General features: G+C 45.6%; 2 protein-coding genes across 3 annotated transcripts in view; both read right to left on the bottom strand.

The window, feature by feature from the left end:
- Positions 1–7,989, bottom strand: part of LOC311235460 (uncharacterized protein) — a gene marked incomplete at its 5' end in the record, with an annotated part of 38,289 nt that extends 30,300 nt beyond the window's left edge. Inside the window, 3 exons of the mRNA XM_084322921.1 lie at positions 1,186–1,363; positions 6,181–6,387; positions 7,981–7,989. Coding sequence (XP_084179047.1) covers positions 1,186–1,363; positions 6,181–6,387; positions 7,981–7,989 — 394 coding nt within the window. The remainder of the gene's footprint in view (positions 1–1,185; positions 1,364–6,180; positions 6,388–7,980) is intronic.
- LOC311235870 (transforming growth factor beta-1-induced transcript 1 protein-like) overlaps positions 7,085–25,647 on the bottom strand; it is a 50,562-nt gene continuing 31,999 nt past the window's right edge. For both annotated transcript variants that reach the window (XM_084323392.1, XM_084323393.1), the window contains 6 exons: positions 25,335–25,419; positions 21,884–22,066; positions 19,753–19,926; positions 18,111–18,192; positions 10,098–10,246; positions 7,085–8,825 (listed from right to left, as the gene is read on the bottom strand). In XM_084323392.1, coding sequence (XP_084179518.1) covers positions 8,559–8,825; positions 10,098–10,246; positions 18,111–18,192; positions 19,753–19,926; positions 21,884–22,066; positions 25,335–25,419 — 940 coding nt within the window. In that variant the 3' untranslated portion in view covers positions 7,085–8,558. The remainder of the gene's footprint in view (positions 8,826–10,097; positions 10,247–18,110; positions 18,193–19,752; positions 19,927–21,883; positions 22,067–25,334; positions 25,420–25,647) is intronic.

The raw sequence follows: 25,647 nt of genomic DNA, 5'->3' as shown, positions 1-25,647 counted from the left end.
AATCTTTATATTTTCCTGAAACTTAAAAGGGGAACTCCACTTTTTTTGGAAATTAGCTTATTTAACATCTTCCCTGGAGTTAGACAAGAAGATGCATACCTTTTTTGTCTCTGTGCGTGCATTTTAGCTTTGGGAATAGACGCTCCGTTAGCATAGCTTAGCTTCATCACTGGAAGTGAGGCAGGACAGTAGCCTTACAGTGCCTTACAGTGTATTGCAAGGTCTGACATTGACCAAACTTGATATGCATGACCTTGGTGGGCTCTAGGTCAACTCCTGAAAAGGGGGTCAATGTCAGACCTTGCAATCAAAAGTTAGGGGGCGCACTGAAATTATGGCAAGGGTTATTAGCCCCCTAACTTTTGATTGCAAAGTCTGACATTGACCCCCTTTTCAGGAGTTGACCTAGAGCCCACCAAGGTCATGCATATCAAGTTTGGTCAATGTCAGACCTTGCAATACACTGTAAGGCACTGTAAGGCTACTGTCCTGCCTCACTTCCAGTGATGAAGCTAAGGAAATGAACCGATTAAAAACAATCCGTTTCGACAATGTTGACTGCAAACAAGTCATTGATAAGCGACGGCCAGATTAGACACATAGTTTATGCGTTCACAACGCTATCATTGAAGTGGGTGCTGGCATTCAACCATGTTTTGAGACGGGGACCCGTGGCAACCAAAGTGTTAAGGGGATGCAGACCAGAGAAAGACTTTAGTCTTGTTTACATCAGGGTCCCCCATTTTCAATTCATAATAACATTTATGACATACACAACATACAGTACCATACAAGATATGCATTTGTGCCATACAAGATATGCAAATATACAATACTGTACAGGTTCACATGAGGCATATCATTAGGACACACAGACAGTCATCTGGACCTTTGTTTACACGTTTATTTTTATATTCGGTTAATTATGTTGTTTACACCGTTTATTTTTGTCTACCATTACCCTGCCCATACCTGTACCTCCCCTCCCCCATGCTGCTATGACACCCCGGATTTCCCCATGGGGATCAATAAAGGAACATCTCAACTTAACTAATAATGATTCACCGTTTAAAAATCACAGCAGAACGTAGACTCACCCATTCCAAACGTAGGTAGACTCGCCCATTCCAAACGTAAACTCACCCATTCCAAAAGTAGACTCACCCATTCCAAGCGTAGACTCACCCATTCCAAACGTCTCTTCGTTGTAGAGGTCAAAGTCCCCGTCCTCCTCGGCCATCTCCTGCAGGAGTCCACAGTCGTCCAAGTCGGCTTTGTCCTCTCCGTCCACTCCGTCCTCTCCGTCGCTCCACTGGCCTCCGTTCTCAGGCCAAGGCAGCTCGGAGACCAGAGCTTCAGTCTGCTGACAGGGTGGGGACAGGAAGGGCAAGTAGAACCCAAATAACCAGACAACTCCAGTATCGTGTTTTTTTTTTTATTCTGTTTTTCTTTCAATTTAGTCGTTATGCCAATTCCCTTCCTGATGGTCATTGAGCGCATTGCCCTACTGTCGGTCTGAGGAGGGTGTAGACTACCACATGCTGCCCTACTGTCGGTCTGGGGAGGGTGTAGACTACCACATGCTTAGACCTCCACGCTACCCAGTGTCTCTGGGGTGGTAGGCGAGTGCTTAGACCTCCACGCTACCCAGTGTCTCTGCGGTGGTAGGAGAGTGCTTAGACCTCCACGCTACCCAGAGTCTCTGCGGTGGTAGGCGAGTGCTTAGACCTCCACGCTACCCAGAGTCTCTGGGGTGGTAGGAGAGTGCTTAGACCTCCACGCTACCCAGTGTCTCTGCGGTGGTAGGAGAGTGCTTAGACCTCTACGCTACCCAGAATCTCTGCGGTGGTAGGCGAGTGCTTAGAGCTCCACGCTACCCAGAGTCTCTGCGGTGGTAGGCGAGTGCTTAGACCCAGCCACCCATAATTTTTATGGCTACATATAGCCAGTGTTGGGGAAGCTACTTTTGAAAGAATAGTTTTGAAGCTACCAGTTAGTTTAACTACAGCCCACATTTGCAAAGCAATACAAAATTACAAAAAGGAAGTCACATGACTGCACAATATACCACTCAATTTAGTTTATTGCAAAAGCTAAGCTTGTTGTCACTTTACTAACTGCCTGCTGGTGAACCAATGCCTTGCCTAATCACAACGGTTAAAACGGTCAACACAAATGTATATGATGAACGTGTTTATCTTTAACTTTTTTTTTTTTACCGTTTAACAACAATAGTCTAAAGACCGGCTGCCAGCTGTAAGAGCAAAACCTCAACACATGTCTCAGTCTCTCAGAGGTCTTGTTCCTTCATTTGAATAAATAGTTTGTAGTAGTTAATTAACTACAACTCAAAATAGGAAAAAGGAATACATTTTTTATTAGTTTAACGTAGTTGAACTACCAGCAATTTTCTGATAAATGTAGTTCAACTACTAGTTTAATTACATGTAGTGAGGTTACTCGATTAAACCCTGCAGGACTCTGGAGCAGTGTTATTATTCTTATTATGATTATATTTTAAGAGTATACATATGTCTCGCCTGTCTGATCAGACCCTCACCTTTATATTCATATTTTAATATTCATTCTTTCCCTCTACTGATATCTGTATTCTCCATGTTGTGATCATTTCCATTACCTGCCTGTACCTCCCCTCCCCTGTGCTGCTATAATATGACAAATGTATTTCCCCAAGGGGATCAATAAAGGAATATCGTATATATATATATATTTATTCTTAGTGTATATGTATATATATATATGTCCACATACGTGCATATAATCCTTTTTACATATCTGTAGATACTAGCTATATCTGTACATATCCCTTACTCTTACGCTGCTGACCAGTATGACTTACTACCATAGCGTCTTTATACCTGTATCACTGTAGATAAATTAATACTACAACTCTGTATACGTACATCTGATTAGCACCATTACTCAGCAGCAGATCCACTTAACAATTGTATGTATTGAGCTGTACTGTACCCATTCTGCAATCTGTTAATAAAGTTTTCAATCAATCAATCAATTCAATCACCTGTATATTACTATTGCACTTACCAGTTATATTTGCACTCTTTCCCAAACTTATTTCTTTGTACTGTACGTACTTGTGCTGTATGATGACAATAGATTTGAATTTAATCTAATCTAATGTTTTACTACCCAACGCATATACCGCCGTTTCTGTTGGCTGTGTTTGTATTTGAAATGTAAAAGCTGCCTGTACCTTTTCGGCGAATATTAGATGCGTTTTAAGTGCGTGGGGAATAATAATCACACGTATTATATGTTGGTGTTACTAACTTACTGCTGCTCGTTTTTCTTACAAAAGAAGCAGAGAATATTTACTCACCTTTTGTTCTGGTTCATTCATTGAATTATTTCGTATTACACTTCACGCCGACGAAACGCTGACGGCCTCACTGTCTCCTCAGACACCTGAGCAGCTCATTAACGCAATTAAATGACCACACCTGTCGTGACGTCCTGCTGTGACGTGTTGCCCGCTGAGACCGCGAGTCACGTGACGGTTTGAACACGCGCCTGGTTCCGCGTGGGTTTACGCGTTATTTCTAAACCTAGCCGCATTTCTGGCGAGACTTTGATTGATTGATTGAAAACTTTATTAACAGATTGCAAAATGGGTACAGTACAGTACAGCTCAATACATACAATTGTTAAGGGGATGCAGACCAGAGAAAGACTTTCGTCTTGTTTACATCAGGGTCCCCCATTTTCAATTCATCATATGTCATACATGACATACAGATAGACAGACGCTCTCTGATTGGCCGACGCCTGTTTCTACACTGGTTAAGCTTAGGCACTCTTTCGAAGTTGGTTAAAGTGCGCAACAACCAGGAAGGGGCATAACGAGTCACGACTAACAGTGGGATGGGAGAAAAATCGGAAAAAAAGAAGGAGGGGGAAAAAGATAATCCAAAAAAAGAAAGTATGTATATTTCAGTTTGTGGAGTGAATATGAGTTGCATAAGATAATAGAGTGTAATAATAATAATATTAATAAATCAAATTTATATAGCGCCTTTCATAGAACCCAAGGTCGCTTTACAATCAGGACAAAAAATAGGGCAAGGAAAGTAGGGGGGGGGAGGGGGAAGAGGGGATGAGAGAAAGTAGGGGATAATGGACCTAATTTAATCTAAAACTAACTGATGGGGAAAGCCTTGGTGAAGAGGTGTGTTTTTAGAGCGGATTTGAAGGTGTCCAGGGTTGGGGCGTTGCGGATTTCGGGGGGGGAGATAGTTCCAGAGGGTAGGGGATGCCACGCTGAAGGCTCTGTCCCCCAAAAGTCCGTAACCTGGTGCGAGGGATGGAGAGGAGACCTAGATCAGAGGATCGTAGGTTCCGGGATGGAGTGTACTGGTGGAGGAGATCAGACAGGTACCGGGGGGCGAGGGCATGGAGGGATTTGTAGGTGAGGAGCAGGAGTTTGAAGGTGATGCGGAACCTGACTGGAAGCCAGTGGAGATGGATGAGGGTGGGGGTGATGTGCTGCCAGGGCTTGGTGTGAGTGAGAACCCTGGCAGCTGAGTTCTGGACATACTCGAGCCTGTCCAGGGCTTTGCTGGATACCCCGAACAGGACTCCATTACAGTAGTCCAACCGGGAGGTGACAAATGAGTGGATCAGGGTCTCCGCCACAGAGTCTGAGAGTGAGGGTCGGAGACGGGAGATGTTCCTGAGGTGGTAGAAGGCAGACTTGGTGACAGATTTGATGTGGGAGTGAAATGAAAGTGTGGAGTCAAGGGTGACGCCCAGGTTACGGACTTCGAGAGACGGGGAGATGGAACAGCCGTCAACGTGGAGGAGGCGATCTCCAACCTTCCCGAGCAGTGCCTTGGGGGCCACAACCATGAGCTCTGTCTTTTTGCTGTTGAGTTTAAGTAATTTGGTTGCCATCCAGGTTTTTATAGCGTGGAGGCAGTTGACTACAGACTGTGGGGGGAGCTGGGAGGATGGTGAGGTGCTGATGTAGAGCTGAGTATCATCTGCATAACAGTGAAAGTTGAGTCCGTGGTGACGTATAATCTGACCGAGGGGGAGCATGTAAATGGTGAATAGTAGGGGACCCAGCACAGAGCCCTGGGGGACACCGTGGTTGACTGGGGCCGGGGGGGAGGATGAGCCGCTGACGCTGACAAACTGAGATCTATTTGTGAGATATGAATGAAACCATGACAGAGCTGTACCGGTGATGCCTAGGTTGTCGGAGAGGCATTTGAGGAGGACTGAGTGGGATATTGTGTCGAACGCCGCGGAGAGGTCGAGAAGGATGAGGAGGCTGATGTGTCCGGAGTCTGCAGCAAGGAGGAGGTCATTAGTGATCTTGATGAGGGCGGTCTCTGTGCTGTGATGTGCTCGGTAGGCTGACTGAAGGGGTTCGTAGAGCTCATGGTTGGACAGATGTTGATGAAGCTGGGCGGCGACTGCCCTTTCCAAGGTTTTGCTTAGGAAAGGAAGGTTGGAAGGGCGGTTAGGTGGCCGAGCGGAGATTGCGTTCGTCACCAGCCCCGGAGCTGTGAGCTGGATTCGCCTGTTCGAATCCAGCTCACAGCTCCGGGGTTGTCACCAGCTTGGCTGGCCGTCTGCACTAATACAATTGGCTGTATTAGAGGGTGGGAGAAGCTGGCGGGGTGGGTCCGGGTCGTTGTAAACAGCGACTCCTACAGTTCGGTCGGGGCGCCTGCTAAGCGCGGATAGGACTCGAGGGGGATAGTGTGGTCCTCCCACACGCTACGCCCTCTCGATGAGAATCCGCGCTGCCAGGTGAAAAGAAGCGGTGATTGGCTGGACGTGTGTCGGAGGAAGCACGTGGTAGCCTCCACTCTCCCAGATGATCTGACTGTGGGGGGTAAGTGCGCAGCGACCAGGAAGGGACTGGGAATTGGCATACGACTAACATTGGGATGGGAGAAAATCGGAGGAAAATGGAGGGGGAAAAAGACCAATAAAAAAAAAAAAAAGGAAAGGAAGGTTGGAGATCGGCCGGTAGTTGTCCAGCACCTCAGGGTCCAAACCAGGCTTTTTTAGGATGGGAGTGATGGAGGCGGTTTTGAAACAGGAGGGAACTATTCCAGATGACAGAGAGGAGTTGATGATGTCCGTTATGATGGGGCAGAGGGTAGGAAGGCAGGCCTTGACCAGTACCCTAGGCATGGGGTCGAGGGAGCAGGTGGAAGCTTTGGCTCTGGTAACCAGCTTCATGACCAGCGGAACATCCACTGGGGAGAAGGAGGAGAGAGAGCACTGGGGATGGAGGGATGTAGCTGGGAGCATGTAGTCCGGCGTCAGGGGTAAGTGAGGAGGGGAGGGGGCGGGCACCATGAGTTGTTGGTGGATGGAAGTCACTTTAGCCTGGAAAAAGTCCAGGAACTTAGAGCAGAGGTCAGGAGCATCAGTGTGGGAGGCAGTGAGAGGGCGGAGGAGACGATTTATGGTTGAGAAAAGCGATCTGGGGTTATTTTGCTGTGAGGTGATGAGGGTGGAGTAGTACGCGGTCCTGAAGGTATACTGAATACTGTCTATCTGTATGTCATGTATGTCATATATGTTATGATGAATTGAAAATGGGGGACCCTGATATAACCAAGACGAAAGTCTTTCTCTGGTCTGCAACTGCTCTGTTGTATGTTAGAACTTTGTAAAGAAACTCAAAGTATTAAGAGCGATACACTGCTCTGTTGTTATATTTTTTATTGAAAAATGTTATCACACTTTTTACTGTCTGTTCCATTTTATAATTTTTAGCCTATTTTAAAATGAATCAAACCGCACTTTTTACTTGATCTAATCTATTCTATTTTATTATTTGTATTACTGAAAAACTGTGATTTACCTTACCTTACTACCTCTCTATCTTTTTGTATTTAATTTTTTATGTTGGCTTATGCCTGTATTTTTTACTGTTGTGAAGCACTTTGAACTGCAATTTCTGTATGAAAAGTGCTATACAAATAAAGTTATTATTATAATTATAGCACCTGTATTATTAATAATACAAAAAAATAAAAATAATAAAGAAAACTTTACACATTGTCTTTCATGTTTATGAATGTTTAATTGCATTACATCACACTAAACACATGGACAGTATAACGTGTAATGACAAAAGGAACTGTATCTTACTCTTTGGTCTTCCTTTCAGATAATTGCATAGAACAATGGTGAAAAAAGTATTGCAAATCTTTGGCACTTTAACAAATACATGATAGCTTAGCTCGTTACATAAAAACACTTGAGTAGACAATACACAATATATAAATGCAATGGCAGTGACATATTTATACTTTTTGCAATGTAAAGCAAATATATTAAAGAATTTTAACCTTGCACCGTGGTACAAGTCCTTCATGGACACAATACTTTTTCCTTCAATTAAAAACCGTTTCTTCACCTTTTTGTAAAAGAATTCAGTGGTCAATATTCAATTTGAATCAACACAGTATGTAAAAGGATTTTACATACAACAACAACAAGAAAACATTTGGCAGTTTTACAAAACCTCAATAATATGGTGGGTTTTCGGCATTCTCATTCCGGCTCTCGCTCGATCTCCCGCGTGCTGGTTACCTCTCTGACCACCAGGTGGTGCACTCCAGAAAACACAGGCTAGTCCTTCTAGTCTGACCCTCTCTTGACCCTAATATTCATAAAACCCAGAGACCAGCTCCACCCTCAACTCCTCCTCTCTCGAAGCAAAGTGGATAGAAGAGCAATGCGGCTTCACAACTTCAGGAGACGCCTGTTGTCGCCGTGGAGACGCCTAATTGGACGAGAATGTAAACAACTTCAGGAGACGCCTGTTGTCGCCGTGGAGACGCGTGTTTGATTGGTTCGGCTGTTGTCGTTCTCATCACTTTGATACATTGTAACGTTTACAATTCACCGCTTAAAAACCAGTGCCACCAAAAGATGAAAGCGGTGGACGGACGGGGGGCTACGGTGTACTGAGGCCATGTTCTCACTGCAGGCCTTAGCGCTCAATTCTCATTTATTGCTCAGATCAGATTTTTCTTTGGTTTGGATTATTATTATTATTTAATTTTCATTTTTAAATGTGGCCAATATCAGATTCCAGTGTGAACTGGTCACTGCTCCTGAACTGACCGGCGTGAATGAATGAACAACAAAGAAGATGGACGTATAAAATTGTGACGAATGTCAATCTAGAGTGACGTAGAAATCGCATTAAAGTCGCATGACTGTTCAGACTTGAAGTCACATTGCAAATAAAATCGGACCTGTATCTGATTTAGGACCACATTATATGAAAAGTGGCCCAAATCAGAATGGAAAAGATCAGATTCCATGTGATTTGTGCTGTGTTCACACTGTTGTAAGAAGAAAAAAAAGGAAAAGCAAAAGAAAAAATCAGATTCAGGCCACTTTTGGTCTGCGGTGTGAACGTAGCCACGGTGACCATGACGACGCTGAAACAGGCCGCTGTCTCCCTGGAGGTAACGGGCGTCTGGAGAAGGTGTTTCCCGCCAGACCTGCGCGGACGACGGATCCACCGAGGGGCCGGATCAACCGAAGAGCTTGATGAAGCAGGGGTGGCAGTAGGGCTTGTTCTCCTGCTCCTTGAAGCAGCCCTTGCTTAGGGGCTTGAGGCAGAAGTGGCAGACCAGGTGGTGCGGGTGGAACTTGGCGCCCATGGCGGTGACACAGCGGCCCAGGATGGGCTGCTGGCAGGCCTGGCACATGCTGCCGCGGGACTGGTGGTAGTGCGCCTCGCAGAGCGGCTGGCCCTCGTGCTCGAAGAAGCTGCCGTTCACGAAGGGACAGTAGCACTCCTGGAGAGAGAGAGAGAGAGAGAGAGAGAGAGAGAGAGAGAGAGAGAGAGAGAGAGAGAGAGAGAGAGAGAGAGAGAGAGAGAGAGAGAGAGAGAGAGAGAGAGAGAGAGAGAGAGATGTGAATCCCTACCCTCCTTCAAAACTGCTACGGGTGGCTGCAATTAGAAACTGGCCCCGGTAAATGTCCAAATCCCCCCCACCCCACCCAAGCCCCTCCAATGTACAGTTTCTTCCCCTTCGGATGTATATTTTTTTATGATCTCTTTTTCATAACTGTCTTGATGAATTGAAAATGGAGGACCCTTATGTAAACAAGACGAAAGTCCTTTTCTGGTCTGCATCCTCTTAGCAGTTTTGTATTGAACCCACGATTCTGCAATCTGTTAATAATGTTTTCAATCAATCAATCAATCAATCAATCAATCAATCAGATAACATCCCTAACATCCTTTATCTTTGCCTAATTTTTTTCAAAGTTATTTTGAGTTTAATTCTCATTATCATGCACATCTCACAAGAAGAAATAAAGACTTACGCATTCCTTTCTGTAGGACCTCTGTTGCCAAATTCTCATTTGTTTATTAAGGTGCAGTGATGTGGAATGATATACAAAATCTAACAGAAACATGTTCCACTTTAAATATATTTAAAAGTAAGCTTAAAAAAGAACTACAGATCCTGTAGTCTGGAGTACCCATGTGTATTTGTGTGAAGTCTTTTCTCCCCCCACCATTATAATTGTTGTATAATGCTGTATTGTATGTATCTGTGTGTATGAGAGAGGGATATGCGCATGTGTGTTTGTGCATAATATGGGGGATTCTTTTTGCAGTTATCCTATGTGGTGCCCAACCAGTAGATCGCGGGCTGATTTCAAGTAGATCTCGATTAATAAAATTCGATTATAAAAAAAAAAAAAAATGTTTGTGCAAAATCAACTCTGCCTCTCCTTGTTAACTACAACAAGCAATGCTGTTTGTTATTTAAGATGAGGTCGGACTCGGCACTGACAGATTTGTGTTCATTATGCTGCTTTTATAAAGCCTCAAATGACGGCTTACAATATACAATTTTGGCTGGTAGCTCTCGGCTAGGTGGTAAATTAAAAAGTAGATCTTGGTTCAAAAAAGGTTGGGCACCCATATAGGTTTAAGAGGGGAGGTCGCTTTACCTTTCCTGCACATTTTAACTGTTCTTCTTTTACTTATTTTATTCCAGAATGTATGTTTGTAAGTGCAAATAAATGACAATAAACAAACAAACAACACTCACCCTGCACACAAAGCACTGCGGGTGCCAGAGGGAGTTGAGGGCGGAGATGTAGTTCTCCAGGATTGGCTGACTGCATCCTTGACAACGGGAGGCGAACAGCGTCAGGAAACACTGCTGGCAGTACTGCTGGCCCTCGCGGTCGTGGAAACCTAGAGGAGGTGAGGTCATCGTCTTTATATACGGTTCACGGAAGGAGCGGCGTGCACAAAGCATGACATCATCATCCTCCCGGGTCACTGTTGGTCCCAGCCAGCCAGCAGAGGAGGATGTGGTGTTTTTACTACTGGATGATGTCAGTGCAGGGCGGGGCCACCTCTATGCACCTGGTCCGTTTCCGTGATTCAATGGAAAGGTGAAACGTTTCCGTTAGGAGTCACTTGCGTCATTACTTTAACCCTTTCACTACCACACTACAGAAGGTTAACCCTTTACTATCACACTACAGACGGTTAACCTCACTTTCCTCCAGCTTTCAACAAGTTCAATTTAAGACTTTTTAAGACCACTTTCAATATAATTGAATACATATGTCATATGGCCATACTGGCAAAGAAAAGTATTAAGAAAAATAACTTTGAAAGAATTGCACCCTAGTGGATATACTTTTTAATTCTCCAGCTACACATACAAAGTACACAGGCAAGTATGTGAAGTATGAGACAGACACACAGACAGAAAGACAGAAAGACACAGAGACAGACAGGCAAACCGACAGACAGACAGAAAGACACATGGACAGAAAGACAGACAGACAGACAGACAGACAGACAGACAGACAGACAGACAGACAGACAGACAGACAGACAGACAGACAGACAGACAGACAGACAGACAGACAGACAGACAGACAGACAGACAGACAGACAAGACACACAGACAGAAAGACAGACAGACAGGCAAACCAACAGCTACACATACAAAGTACACAGGCAAGTATGTGAAGTATGAGACAGACAGAAAGACAGAGAGACAGACAGACAGGTAGACACACAGACAGAAAGACAGAGAGTCAGACAGACAGGCAGACAGAGAGACAGAGACAGACAAGGACAAGAACAGGAGATAGCCCTATTAAAAAACTCTTGAACACACTAGGGCTGACCCCTATTAGTCGAATAGTCGACTAATCGGTCGAAAGGAGCCGTAGTCGACTGCCAACCTCTTAGTCGAATAATTAAAAAAAATTATAATAATTTTTTTATCATTCTTTCCAAAAGAAAAGAGGCCTAGAAGCGTGGCTAACGCTAATGGCACACATACCAGAGGCTAACTGCTTAAGAAAACAGGCACAGAGGCACTGAAAGAGGATTTCACCCATCTAATGAACACACTAGACTAGACAAATATCAAGATGTATCCATCAGTGGACCAATTGCATGCTTTTGCAACAAGAAGCCTTCCGCCGACTCCTTCAGACATTAACACATTAACTGCCACGCTTCTATCCATCAATGTATGATCACTGCCACCAGTCTAAGCCTATGGAGATTTTCACCTTCTTTGCAGGGCTATAACTTTTTAAATTGTATTGCTAAATTGACATTACTATGGCCCATTCAACATCGATTATCTATCGTTCAGGATGTAGGAACGTTATACTTTTTCATTCATAGATTCATACGAAAATACCGTCTAGAATATAAATATGTTTTTATCGTTTTCTGCAGTAATTCCTAGAACGTGAGTTATAGGCATAAACGCATATATAGATTATCAACTGCCGTTTGTTGCCGATACACGTTATATTAAAAATGTCAACTGTACATGATCCTAAACATTATGACTGATCATGCACGGCAGTAAATGCTTTATGTAGTATGGGTGATATATTGATCAGAGCAGTTTGCATGAATAATAATAAACACTCACGCTGAAAATGACGTCAGCGTCCTCTTACCGTTCGCCGATGAGACTGGAGGAAAAAGATCCCACGTATTTGACGGTGATCTCCTAGATCCATTTCCGGTTTGTATAATCATAATAAACGCCCAAATCATATCGATTATTGAGTTATGGCAGCGATCCATATACACGATGTGTGTCTAGAGTCCCGCAACAATATGTGAATGCCGGACACATTTGCCCGGTGCACCGAGATCACAAGAGATCCATTTCCGGTTGTAACTCGCCGATCATCCACCAGGCGGCAGTATTGAAGCGTTGCAGAGTTGTGCAGGCTCCCACTGTATCAGACCAGGCTCCGTGAGGGCATTCTGAATACCATGGCGAAAAAATGAAATATGATCTCAATAACGTTGTACGCCGTGGAATGGCAGAATTAGCATGACCTTGAAACACGTTGTACGACGGTTTTGGCGCAGGATGTGTTAAGCACCCCCACAGTCCAAATGGAATGATAAAAAATAATAATAATAATTATACTTTTTTTTCAAAATAAAATTCTTAGTCGACTAATAGTCGACTATCGGCAAATTTCGGCCAATCATAGTCGACTATCCAAATCCTTAGTCGGGGACAGCCCTAGAACACACACACCTCTTAAAAACTCTTGAACACACACACCTCTTAAAAACTCTTGAACACACACACCTCTTAAAAACTCTTGAACACACACACACACAACACATGCACCCTGCACTGCACGATGCACATACACGTTTACGCAAGACACTTTCTGTAGAAATTTACTATTTTATTTGATCTTACATCATTTTGATATCTTATTTTATTTATCATACTACTACTATTGTTATTGGACACACACGCACACACACACACACACACACACCCTGCACGGCACCTTATCATGCACATACACTACACGCAAGACACTTTCTGTAAATAATTGACTATTTTATCTTACAGTACCTCATTTTATATTTGATTTGATGTTAATACTACCACCTATTGTTACCATTCTTGTATCCATTGCTGTTTCTTAATTGTGCACCGTTTGAGTCTGAGCTCGAAACACAAGAATTTCATTACATGCAATGCCCCCTGTATTGTTGTGTATTTCACGAATAAAGAACTTGAACTTAAACTTGAACTGGAAAAGCTTGTTTTCCACAATACGGGACCTTTAAAGTGGGATACACATTTTCTGTGTGCAAATGTTTTATCTGACCATTTTGTAACGTTACTTTTATCTGTAATGTCTATGTGTCTATGTTGAAACTTTGTGTTGCTGCTAGTCTTGGCCAGGTCTCCCTTGTAAAAGAGATCCTGGATCTCAATTGGGACAAACCTGGTTAAATAAAGGCTAAATCAAATAAAATACCACAGAGAGGTTCTAAAGTTCCCCGGTATTGTGTTTTTCCTCACTGTTGTCGTGCTTGGTGTGTAAAGTAAAGCCCACAAATCATCGCCATGGTAATCGCACCGCCTCACACTCTCTGCCCTTATTTGGACGTGGGTGTTTGTAAAATGGCGACCGGACAAGCAGTGTCTGCAGCAGCTGCTCCTGTCCGTCCCAGGCTGCTGTGTGATATCATCTCTCAGGTCAGGCTAGAAGGCATCCGCGTTACATTTAGGACTTTTTTTTTTAACCCTTTCACTACCACACTACCAAAAGGGTTAACCCTTTCCCTGTGACAATACAGAAGGTTAACCCTTCCACTGCCACACGACAAAGGGTTAACCCTTTCACAACCACACTACAGACGGTGGTAGTGAAAGGGTTAAGAAACTATGAATAGAATTGAATACCTATTTCACTGTCAAAAAAGTATGAAGGAAGATTTACTATGAAAGAAGAAATAGTTGAGGAACTGATCTATTACATACTGCTTACTGTGCAGCATGGACATTTACCCCCAAACACATTTATACGAGATACAGAGAAGTTATCGCAACATAGAAGTAACTTCCTAATTCCAATACATTTTAAAGAGCTATCAAAATCATATTTTAAGACTTTTTAAAACTTCAAAGATCAATACCGCTCTGTTTTAGTCATCACACAAATATATGTATACATTTCTTTCTTCTCTATTTTAGGTTAAGGTGGGGTGTGATGTCTCCAGTGAGGTTAAGGTTGGGGTTAAGGTAAGGGTTCAGTTTATAAACAACTTTTAAGGTGAAAGATGCAGATACCGGCGAGCTCCCGTAGCTCACCGCGTACCTCGGCGCCATTTCTGCGTCGGGGACAACCGTGCTCGTCACGGATCTGGGGTACACGAGTTCGATTCCCGGACCCGCCGTATTTTCTCAGAGTGTCTTCCCCTACTCTACATCCCATTCAACCTGTTTCTGTCGGTCATGCTTGACCAGAAAAAGCGATAAACGTTAAAAAAAAAAAATCAAAAAAATCAAAAAAAAAGAAAGATAAAAGAAAGACCTTCTAGCAACAACAATGTAAAAAAAAATTAAATAAAAATAAAAAAACACCATTGCTATGTATCACATTTGCACAGAATCTACACACATTTTTAAACGTTCTCTCGTGAAGTGAAAACATGGATCCTGAGTCATCAGTCGTGCATTCATTCTGATTGATATTTCTCATTGTCATGATTTCTTAATGTACATAGATGACAATTGTATTGCTTAATTGTATAATGCATTTTGCATATCTTAACCCTTTCACTGCCACCAGACAGCCGGTTAACCCTTTACTATCACACAACCGATGGCGATGCTCCATCATTAGCATCATCGCCGTCAGTTGTGTGATAGTAAAGGGCTAACCTTCTGTATTGTCACAGTGAAAGGGTTAACCGGCTGTCGTGTGGCAGCGAAAGAGTTAATTGTATCATGTATTTTAAATTGCTTAATTGTATCATGTATTTTAAATTAAAAATGTATTTAAATGGCTAAATCTGATGCAGTGCATCTCCGCTCGTGAATTAGACGAATGTATGTTACACACACGGTCCCTGACAAACGACACAATAAACTAAAACTAAACTCAACGGCTGTGTGTCTGCGTGTGTTTTCTCTGAGAGGAAGACTACGAGTCGAGAGACCTCGAGACTTCCGCCGTCACATTATTAGCCCGCAGCTAAACGACAACTTCCCCACTGAGGTCAGTAGTCCGTGTCTCTGCCTGAAGCCTGAAGCTCCTCTTCTCAAGGCCCCTGTGTCTCTCTGGTGTGACAGTAGTCTTGCACCCTGTGTTGTAAACCAATGCGATGGCATCACTGCAGTGTTTTGAGTAAGCACGTTTGACAATTTTGTAATTTTCTGTAATATTAGACTCGTTTTTAAATGTTTGCACAATCATGTATCATCATTATTTTCTGGACTGGTGGTTAGACGTTGGAGCTCTAGCAGAGCAAACACACGAGCTTCCAATAATGGTGACTGTACTGTTCCCATGTGCAATAGTTCGTTTGGACAGGCTGCCTTCTCCGTTAACGGGGCAAACCTATGGAACTCTCTGCCTACTGGCTTAAAACTGGAGTCCAATGCCAACGTCTTCAGCAGAGGACTCAAGGTATGGCTGAAATCAAAGCAGCAGTGCTCACATATATGTAGACGCGGACTGGTTTTGTTATTTTGATCATGGACTCTTGCTATGGTAACTATTTGTTCTGTATTTTACTGTTCATTTTATTCTATCTTTTAGAAAAGCCTCAATGAACTATTGAAAACTAGCACTTGTGCTATAAACACGCAAAACAACACATCTGGTCTGTCCACTGTGACTGGTCCAATGTAGCTGTGGTGTCCATTTTAAATAAACGTTTTCCTTCATTCATTCTGGTTCAGCAGTAGCCTGTCTCACACCCTGTGTCTCTGGTTCAGCAGTAGCCTGTCTCACACCCTGTGTCTCTGGTTCAGCAGTAGCCTGTCTCACACCCTGTGTCTCTGGTTCAGCAGTAGCCTGTCTCACACCCTGTGTCTCTGGTTCAGCAGTAGCCTGTCTCACACCCTGTGTCTCCTCTATAGCAGTAGCCTGTCTCACACCCTGTGTTTCTGGTTCAGCAGTAGCCTGTCTCACACCCTGTGTCTCCTCTATAGCAGTAGCCTGTCTCACACCCTGTGTCTCCTCTATAGGAGTAGCCTGTCTCACACCCTGTGTCTCCTCTATAGCAGTAGCCTGTCTCACACCCTGTGTCTCTGGTTCAGCAGTAGCCTGTCTCACACCCTGCGTCTCCTCTATAGCAGTAGCCTGTCTCACACCCTGTGTCTCTGGTTCAGCAGTAGCCTGTCTCACACCCTGTGTCTCTGGTTCAGCAGTAGCCTGTCTCACACCCTGCGTCTCTGGTACTAGACAGGAGACAGACAGACAGACAGACAGGCAGACAGACAGACAGGAGACAGACAGACAGGAGACAGACAGGAGACAGACAGACAGGAGACAGACTTCCTAATAGCAGTAGTCTCACACCACGCTGATACGTTTCCTAATCTCCTTCATGTACTTCTTGCTACACGAAGCCCTTTTGGCAAAAGCTGAAGTCCAAATACGGTCAAGTCTGTGTGACGGTCTGGGAAAATTCCACCAGCGGCCCCGAGAAGTGAACTGTCGTTGACCAACTCTGCTTACAAGCTGAGCATCACTACAACGACTGTGAATCCAGACGGCAGTCGATCTTGTTGACATTTTGTTATTGTGTGGAGAGGGCAAGTCGGGGGCCATGTTTGTCTTGTGTCGGGCTGTGTGTGCGTTTTGGCCATGTGACACGAAAAACACAGTGCTCGGAGGTCACGTGACACGTGAAACACAGTGCTCGGAGGTCACGTGACACGTGAAACACAGTGCTCGGAGGTCACGTGACACATGAAACACAGTGCTCGGAGGTCACGTGACACATGAAACACAGTGCTCGGAGGTCACGTGACACATAAAACACAGTGCTCGGAGGTCACGTGACACATAAAACACAGTGCTCGGAGGTCACGTGACACATGAAACACAGTGCTCGGAGGTCACGTGACACGAAAAACACAGTGCTCGGAGGTCACGTGACACATGAAACACAGTGCTCGGAGGTCACGTGGCGCATGAAACACAGTGCTCGGAGGCCACGTGACACATAAAACACAGTGCTCGGAGGTCACGTGACACATGAAACACAGTGCTCGGAGGTCACGTGACACATGAAACACAGTCCTCGGAGGTCACGTGACACATGAAACACAGTGCTCGGAGGTCACGTGACACATGAAACACAGTGCTCGGAGGCCACGTGACACATAAAACACAGTGCTCGGAGGTCACGTGACACGAGAAACACAGTGCTCGGAGGTCACGTGACACATGAAACACAGTGCTCGGAGGTCACGTGACACATGAAACACAGTGCTCGGAGGTCACGTGACACATGAAACACAGTCCTCGGAGGTCACGTGCTTCAGGACGAATGTTAATATTTTTCTTATGACCACGAAAGGCAATTAAAACACATATTTTAATGGTGCAAATCAGCAGTATTTTCCCCTATATCATTTCAGACCAGATGTCACTACAGCAGGGAACCAAGCGGTTGACGATGGCAGACGATTCCAAGTATAACACTTTCTCAGAGGATGTTTACCACTGGGGTCATTTTCCAGCGCCGAGCGGAACAAAGAACCTTCCACAGAGACAGACATGAGACAGACAGACAGGAGACAGACAGGAGACAGACAGACAGACAGCCAGACAGACAGGAGACAGACAGACAGACAGACACAGACAGACAGACAGACAGACAGACAGACAGACAGACAGACAGACAGACAGACAGACAGACAGACAGACAGACAGACAGACAGACAGACAGACAGACAGACAGGACAGACGACAGACAGACAGACAGACAGACAGACAGACAGACAGGAGACAGACAGACAGACAGACACAGACAGACAGACAGACAGACAGACAGAAGACAGACAGACAGGAGACAGACAGACAGACAGGAGACAGACAGACAGACAGACAGACAGACAGACAGACAGACAGATAGACAGACAGACAGACAGACAGGAGACAGACAGACAGACAGACAGAAGACAGACAGACAGACAGGAGACAGACAGACGGACAGACAGGAGACAGACAGACAGGAGACAGACAGACAGAGACAGACAGACAGGAGACAGACAGACAGACAGACTTACCTTCGTCTCCGAACGCCCGGCTGCACTTCACGCAGCAGAAGCACTCCGGGTGCCAGTTCTTGTCCAGGGCAGTGACCATTTTCTAGAACGAGGGAACACACAGGAAGAAAACAGACGTCCTTGAAGAGTTCCTCTCGTCCATGCCATGTCAAATTACGCTTTTTTGAACTTTGACAAATGGAAAATGGACTGCATTTATATATCTCTTTATCCAAAGCACTTGGCAACTTATGCCTCACATTCACCCACTCACACATTCACACAGCAAGGTGCCAACCTGGGAACCTTCTGATCACCAGATGACCCGCTCTACCTCCTGAGCCACTGTCTAACCCTAACCTTCTGATTACCAGACGACCGCTCTACCTCCTGAGCCACTGTCTAACTCTAACCTTCTGATTACCAGACGACCGCTCTACCTCCTGAGCCACTGTCTAACCCTAACCTTCTGATTACCAGACGACCCACTCTACCTCCTGATCCACTGTCTAACTCTAACCTTCTGATTACCAGACGACCCACTCTACCTCCTGATCCACTGTCTAACTCTAACCTTCTGATTACCAGACGACCCGCTCTACCTCCTGAGCCACTGTCTAACTCTAACCTTCTGATTACCAGACGACCCACTCTACCTCCTGAGCCACTGTCTAACCCTAACCTTCTGATTACCAGACGACCCACTCTACCTCCTGATCCACTGTCTAACCCTAACCTTCTGATTACCAGACGACCGCTCTACCTCCTGAGCCACTGTCTAACCCTAACCTTCTGATTACCAGACGACCGCTCTACCTCCTGAGCCACTGTCTAACCCTAACCTTCTGATTACCAGACGACCGCTCTACCTCCTGATTCACTGTCACCCTAACCTTCTGATTACCAGACGACCGCTCTACCTCCTGAGCCACCGTCACCCCCGATAACTCAACACAAGTCACCATAACCGTCTATTTGACTTTAGGTAGGCGGCAAACGGCAGAGACTGGGTCACAAAAACAAAAAAAGTTTCTTCCAGAACCACATTCGACACGCTGCCCGGGAGGAGCGGGAATCGAACCGGGGGAACCTTTTCCGATTACCAGACGACTGCTCTACCTCCTGAGTCAAATCAAATCATCATCAAATCATCAAACCGACAACACACGTTAATGTCCCCATGGGCCGGACACGTCTTCTTTAAACAAGTCAAGAAGAAACATCACAATAAATCAAGAACAAAACAAAAACACCAATGTAAAGAAAAACTCACTAAAACCTAGCAATAGGAAAAAATGCACCACAGGCAATGTGGAGGAGAAAACCCTTAGAAGGGCCGTTCAAAGGGGGGGATCTCCCTTCTTAGATGGCGGTGATAGTAGTGTTGCTATAAAACAGGCGAAACTGTTGGTAAGCATGCACACGCATATGTATAATGAAACACAGATAAGTGCATGCGATAGCAACTGAACCTTTTAAAAGATTGAAAAATAGAGCAGATGGCGGATCTATTTGAGGCATGGGGGGCGGCGCAGAGAGGGTCGCATGATCCTCCCGGTCATCATCACGGGACGTCCACCACTCTGGTCGTCACCACGAGACGAGACAGCCACTCACAGGGAGACAGGGAGAGACACTGTCGCAGGCGGCAGAGAGGACTCACGTTGAGGATGGGCTTGTTGCACTGGGCGCAGTGGGGGGAGTAGAGGGTGAAGTAGTCCGTCTCGCAGTACGGCCGTCCGTCCTTCTCGAAGAAGTTGCGGCTGCCCAGCTCCACCTCGCACTCGGTGCAGACGAAGTGCTCCGGGTGCCACACCCTGCCCAGGGCCGTCACCACCTGCACAGTGATATTGTGATATTGTGATATTGTGATATTGACACTAAAAACAGTGTGTGGTACTGGTGTGTAGTACTGGTGTGTGGTACTGGTGTGTAGTACTGGTGTGTGGTACTGGTGTGTGGTAGTGGTGTGTGGTACTGGTGTGTAGTACTGGTGTGTGGTACTGGTGTGTGGTACTGGTGTGTAGTACTGGTGTGTGGTACTGGTGTGTGGTACTGGTGTGTTGTACTGGTGTGTGGTACTGGTGTGTGGTACTGGTGTGTGGTACTGGTGTGTAGTACTGGTGTGTGGTACTGGTGTGTGGTACTGGTGTGTAGTACTGGTGTGTGGTACTGGTGTGTGGTACTGGTGTGTGGTACTGGTGTGTTGTACTGGTGTGTGGTACTGGTGTGTAGTACTGGTGTGTGGTACTGGTGTGTGGTACTGGTGTGTAGTACTGGTGTGTAGTACTGGTGTGTGGTACTGGTGTGTAGTTCTGGTCTGTGGTACTGGTGTGTAGTACTGGTGTGTGGTACTGGTGTGTGGTACTGGTGTGTGGTACTGGTGTGTAGTTCTGGTGTGTGGTACTGGTGTGTAGTACTGGTGTGTGGTACTGGTGTGTGGTACTGGTGTGTGGTACTGGTGTGTAGTACTGGTGTGTGGTACTGGTGTGTGGTACTGGTGTGTAGTACTGGTGTGTGGTACTGGTGTGTGGTACTGGTGTGTGGTACTGGTGTGTGGTACTGGTGTGTAGTACTGGTGTGTGGTACTGGTGTGTAGTACTGGTGTGTGGTACTGGTGTGTGGTACTGGTGTGTAGTACTGGTGTGTAGTACTGGTGTGTGGTACTGGTGTGTGGTACTGGTGTGTGGTACTGGTGTGTGGTACTGGTGTGTGGTACTGGTGTGTAGTACTGGTGTGTAGTACTGGTGTGTGGTACTGGTGTGTGGTACTGGTGTGTGGTACTGGTGTGTAGTACTGGTGTGTGGTACTGGTGTGTGGTACTGGTGTGTAGTACTGGTGTGTAGTACTGGTGTGTGGTACTGGTGTGTGGTACTGGTGTGTGGTACTGGTGTGTGGTACTGATGTGGTACTGGTGTGTAGTTCTGGTGTGTGGTACTGGTGTGTGGTACTGGTGTGTGGTACTGGTGTGTAGTACTGGTGTGTAGTACTGGTGTGTGGTACTGGTGTGTGGTACTGGTGTGTAGTACTGGTGTGTGGTACTGGTGTGTAGTACTGGTGTGTGGTACTGGTGTGTGGTACTGGTGTGTGGTACTGGTGTGTGGTACTGGTGTGTGGTACTGGTGTGTGGTACTGGTGTGTAGTACTGGTGTGTGGTACTGGTGTGTAGTACTGGTGTGTAGTACTGGTGTGTGGTACTGGTGTGTGGTACTGGTGTGTGGTACTGGTGTGTAGTGGTGTGTGGTACTGGTGTGTGGTACTGGTGTGTGGTACTGGTGTGTAGTGGTGTGTGGTACTGGTGTGTTGTACTGGTGTGTGGTACTGGTGTGTGGTACTGGTGTGTAGTGGTGTGTGGTACTGGTGTGTGGTACTGGTGTGTGGTACTGGTGTGTGGTACTGGTGTGTAGTGGTGTGTGGTACTGGTGTGTGGTACTGGTGTGTAGTGGTGTGTGGTACTGGTGTGTGGTACTGGTGTGTGGTACTGGTGTGTGGTACTGGTGTGTAGTACTGGTGTGTGGTACTGGTGTGTAGTACTGGTGTGTGGTACTGGTGTGTGGTACTGGTGTGTAGTACTGGTGTGTGGTACTGGTGTGTGGTACTGGTGTGTGGTACTGGTGTGTAGTACTGGTGTGTAGTTCTGGTGTGTGGTACTGGTGTGTGGTACTGGTGTGTGGTACTGGTGTGTGGTACTGGTGTGTAGTTCTGGTGTGTGGTACTGGTGTGTGGTACTGGTGTGTAGTTCTGGTGTGTGGTACTGGTGTGTGGTACTGGTGTGTGGTGAAAGTCTAGCTCACCTGACCCACTACTGGCTTCTGACAGGCCGAGCAGTTGCCCTTGGAGGACGTGGGGACCCCCTGCCTGCTCAGGTCTGATTGGAGGAGCCCCAGCATGCTGTCCAACGAGCCTCCGGACGAGGCCTGCGGGGGCGGGGCCGGCTGCTGGGGTACCATGACGACCGGAGTGACAGGCGCAGCCGGCTAATGGGAGAGAAGGAGGATTGGTGAACAACAACAATAAGACGACGATTCACACACGCTGCGTTTTTCCGGCAGGGATCACAATGTCCCGCTGGACGCGGCCCGGCGGGGGCCGTTCAATTCATTATGAAATATTTATAATATCACACAAATTGGATAATGGCTTGGATTTATATATAATGACTTGGATTTATATAGCGCTCTTCATGACACCCAGAGCGCTTTACAGAGTCCATTATTCGTTCATACACAGTCATACCGGTGGTGGTAAGCTACAATTGCAGCCAGAGCTGCCCTGAGGCAGACTCACGGAAGCGTGGCGAATAATCATCGCCTACGGCCCCTCCGACCACCACCAACATTCATTCACATGCATACACATTCATACGAGGCAAGTAGGTTAAGTGTCTTGCCCAAGGACACAACGGCGATGGGATGGACATGGGCTTGAGCGGGATTCGAACCACCAACCCTTCGATCATTGGATGACCTGCTCTACCCCTGAGCCAAAGCCGCCCCACTATTGTCAGTCCTATTGTGCTAAAATAATTTTTTGGTGTCCGGATATGTGAAGGCTAGACCCACTTCTAGCCCAAACATTATTACATATTTAGTATATTTAGAAACAACGGCTAGGCGTTATCTAGACCAGTGTTTCTCAACTGGTGGGTCGCGACCCAAAAGTGCGTCACAGGGCAATTTTTTTTTTGCACTACCTATCTTTGTGAAAGTGGCTTCTCAGCTCTGGTCCAGCTGAAGACAAAGCAGAGGAACAGATTGGATATTGAGCATGACCTCAGAGTTGCTTTGTCTACCATCACCCCAGACTTTGAGACTCTTGTCAGGAGCAAACAACATCCCCAGTTATCCCATTAGTTCCCTGGGATGTTAAGCTAAGAAGTCTGCTAAGAAGGATATATTATTTATTATTATTATTATTATTATTTTATTTCATTGTGTTTTTAGCCCTAGTTGCACTTTTGTTGCAACCCGTTATCCCATTAGTTCCCCCGAACTTACTGTAAGTCTGTTATGTTAAGCTAAGAAGTCTGCTAAGAAGGATATATTATTTATTATTATTATTATTATTATTATTTTATTTCATTGTGTTTTTAGCCCTAGTTGCACTTTTGTTGCAACCCCAGTTATCCCATTAGTTCCCCCAAACTTAGGTCTGTTATGTTAAGCTAAGAAATCTGCTAAGAAGCATATTATTTATTATTATTTTATTTCATTGGGTTTTTAGCCCTAGTTGCAATTTTTTTGCACTGTTTATTTCATGTTTTTAACAGTGCATGAAATATTGTGTATTACTGCAATTTTTTATTTTTTTAATAAATCATAGTGGTTCAAAAATTTGGGTCGCGACTTAATGACTAAGGAAAATGTTGGGTCCCGAGGCTAGACCAGTTGAGAACCACTGGTGTAGACTACCACATGCTGCCCTACTGTCGATCTGGGGAGGGTCTAGACTACCACATGCTGCCCTACTGTTGGTCTGGAGAGGGTGTAGACTACCACATGCTGCCCTACTGTCGATCTGGGGAGGGTCTAGACTACCACATGCTGCCCTACTGTCGGTCTGGGGAGGGTGTAGACTACCACATGCTGCCCTACTGTCGGTCTGGGGAGGGTGTAGAACTACCACATGCTGCCCTACTGTCGGTCTGGGGAGGGTGTAGAACTACCACATGCTGCCCTACTGTCGGTCTGGGGAGGGTGTAGACTACCACATGCTGCCCTACTGTCGGTCTGGGGAGGGTGTAGACTACCACATGCTGCCCTACTGTCGGTCTGGGGAGGGTGTAGACTACCACATGCTGCCCTACTGTTGGTCTGGAGAGGGTGTAGACTACCACATGCTGCCCTACTGTTGGTCTGGAGAGGGTGTAGACTACCACATGCTGCCCTACTGTCGGTCTGGGGAGGGTGTAGAACTACCACATGCTGCCCTACTGTCGGTCTGGGGAGGGTGTAGAACTACCACATGCTGCCCTACTGTCGGTCTGGGGAGGGTGTAGACTACCACATGCTGCCCTACTGTCGGTCTGGGGAGGGTGTAGAACTACCACATGCTGCCCTACTGTCGGTCTGGGGAGGGTGTAGACTACCACATGCTGCCCTACTGTCGGTCTGGGGAGGGTGTAGAACTACCACATGCTGCCCTACTGTCGGTCTGGGGAGGGTGTAGACTACCACATGCTGCCCTACTGTCGGTCTGGGGAGGGTGTAGACTACCACATGCTGCCCTACTGTCGGTCTGGGGAGGGTGTAGAACTACCACATGCTGCCCTACTGTTGGACTGGGGAGGGTGAGTAGCCAGCCGCTTCTTTTCACCTGACAGCGAGGAGTTTCACTGCAAGAACCTAACGCGTGCAGAGGTTCACGCTATCTCCCCCAGATTCCCTCCCTGCTGAACAGGCGCCCCGACCGACCAGTAGGAGTCGCTGTTATGACCAGGACTCATATACCCCACCGGCTTCCCACCCGCTAACACTGACAATTGTGTTCTTAGGGACGGCTGACCAAGCCGGAGGTACCGCTGATCCCAGAGTCTCTGCGGTGGTAGGAGAGTGCTTAGACCGCTACACTACCCCAGCCGCTCCTATTTACATGTATTCTAATTAGGGCTGTCAAAGTTAATGCTTTAATTTGGGAAATGTATTTTAATTAAAGAATTTATCTAGATTAATCTATGGAGTGAAACATTTTCAACAGTCTGAACTTTCAGCAGTATCTTAGCTTGTTCTTTTTTTGCATGCACCTTTTTGAAAATCCTCTGACATGAAGATGGAACACATTTTTGTTGTTAATATGATTTATATTACTGGTAGTTCATACAAGACATTATCGTCCTCTAAGCCAATCTGCACTTTAACATATAGGCCTGGGTTGTTTTTATTTCTGTTAGCGCCGCGGATATAAGAAAGAGGTCTTTAAAGCTGAGTCAATGTTGATGGTTTTGTTGAACATTAGTATTTCACAGGAGAGAAACTGTAATCAAAGATCAAAGAAAGCTATTAGCTCTTGTGTTGATTCTACATTAATTCCGTGATTTTACTCAAGTAAATATATGTTACAAGCTTCGGTCTTAAGTAGATTAATCTAGATTAATTACAGAAAATTGTGAGATTAATTAGTAAATGTTTTTTTTTTATCTATTGACATTTCTATTCTAATGTAAACTCTACAATAGCCCTCAGATACTGAACACAACAGTGGACACAAGGCCATGACGGAGTATGAGTGCAGCGAGGTGAGTCTTACAGTTCCCTGGACCCTGAAGTCGGACAGGGAGGCCATCAGCTTGTCCAGCTCCAGCGTGGCGGAGGTGGCAGACGGCTTCACGGAGCTACAACACAAGAAGTGATCTGGTCAGACAACAACACGTTACACCAAATACAAGAGATATCGTCGAGATATTGTTTATTTAGACATTATGGAGCCTTCCGTTTCTACATCTACATCTTTATTTGACCATATATATTGTATTTGAGATTAGATTAGATTAGATTCAAACGTATTGTCATCATGCAGCACAAGTACAGTACAACGAGAAGAGTTTTGGCATCCAACCAGA

This window comes from Notolepis coatsorum (assembly GCF_963971535.1).
Source record: "Notolepis coatsorum genome assembly, chromosome: 10".
NCBI classification, from domain to species: domain Eukaryota; kingdom Metazoa; phylum Chordata; class Actinopteri; order Aulopiformes; family Paralepididae; genus Notolepis; species Notolepis coatsorum.
This window is presented reverse-complemented; position numbering and strand designations above follow the sequence as displayed.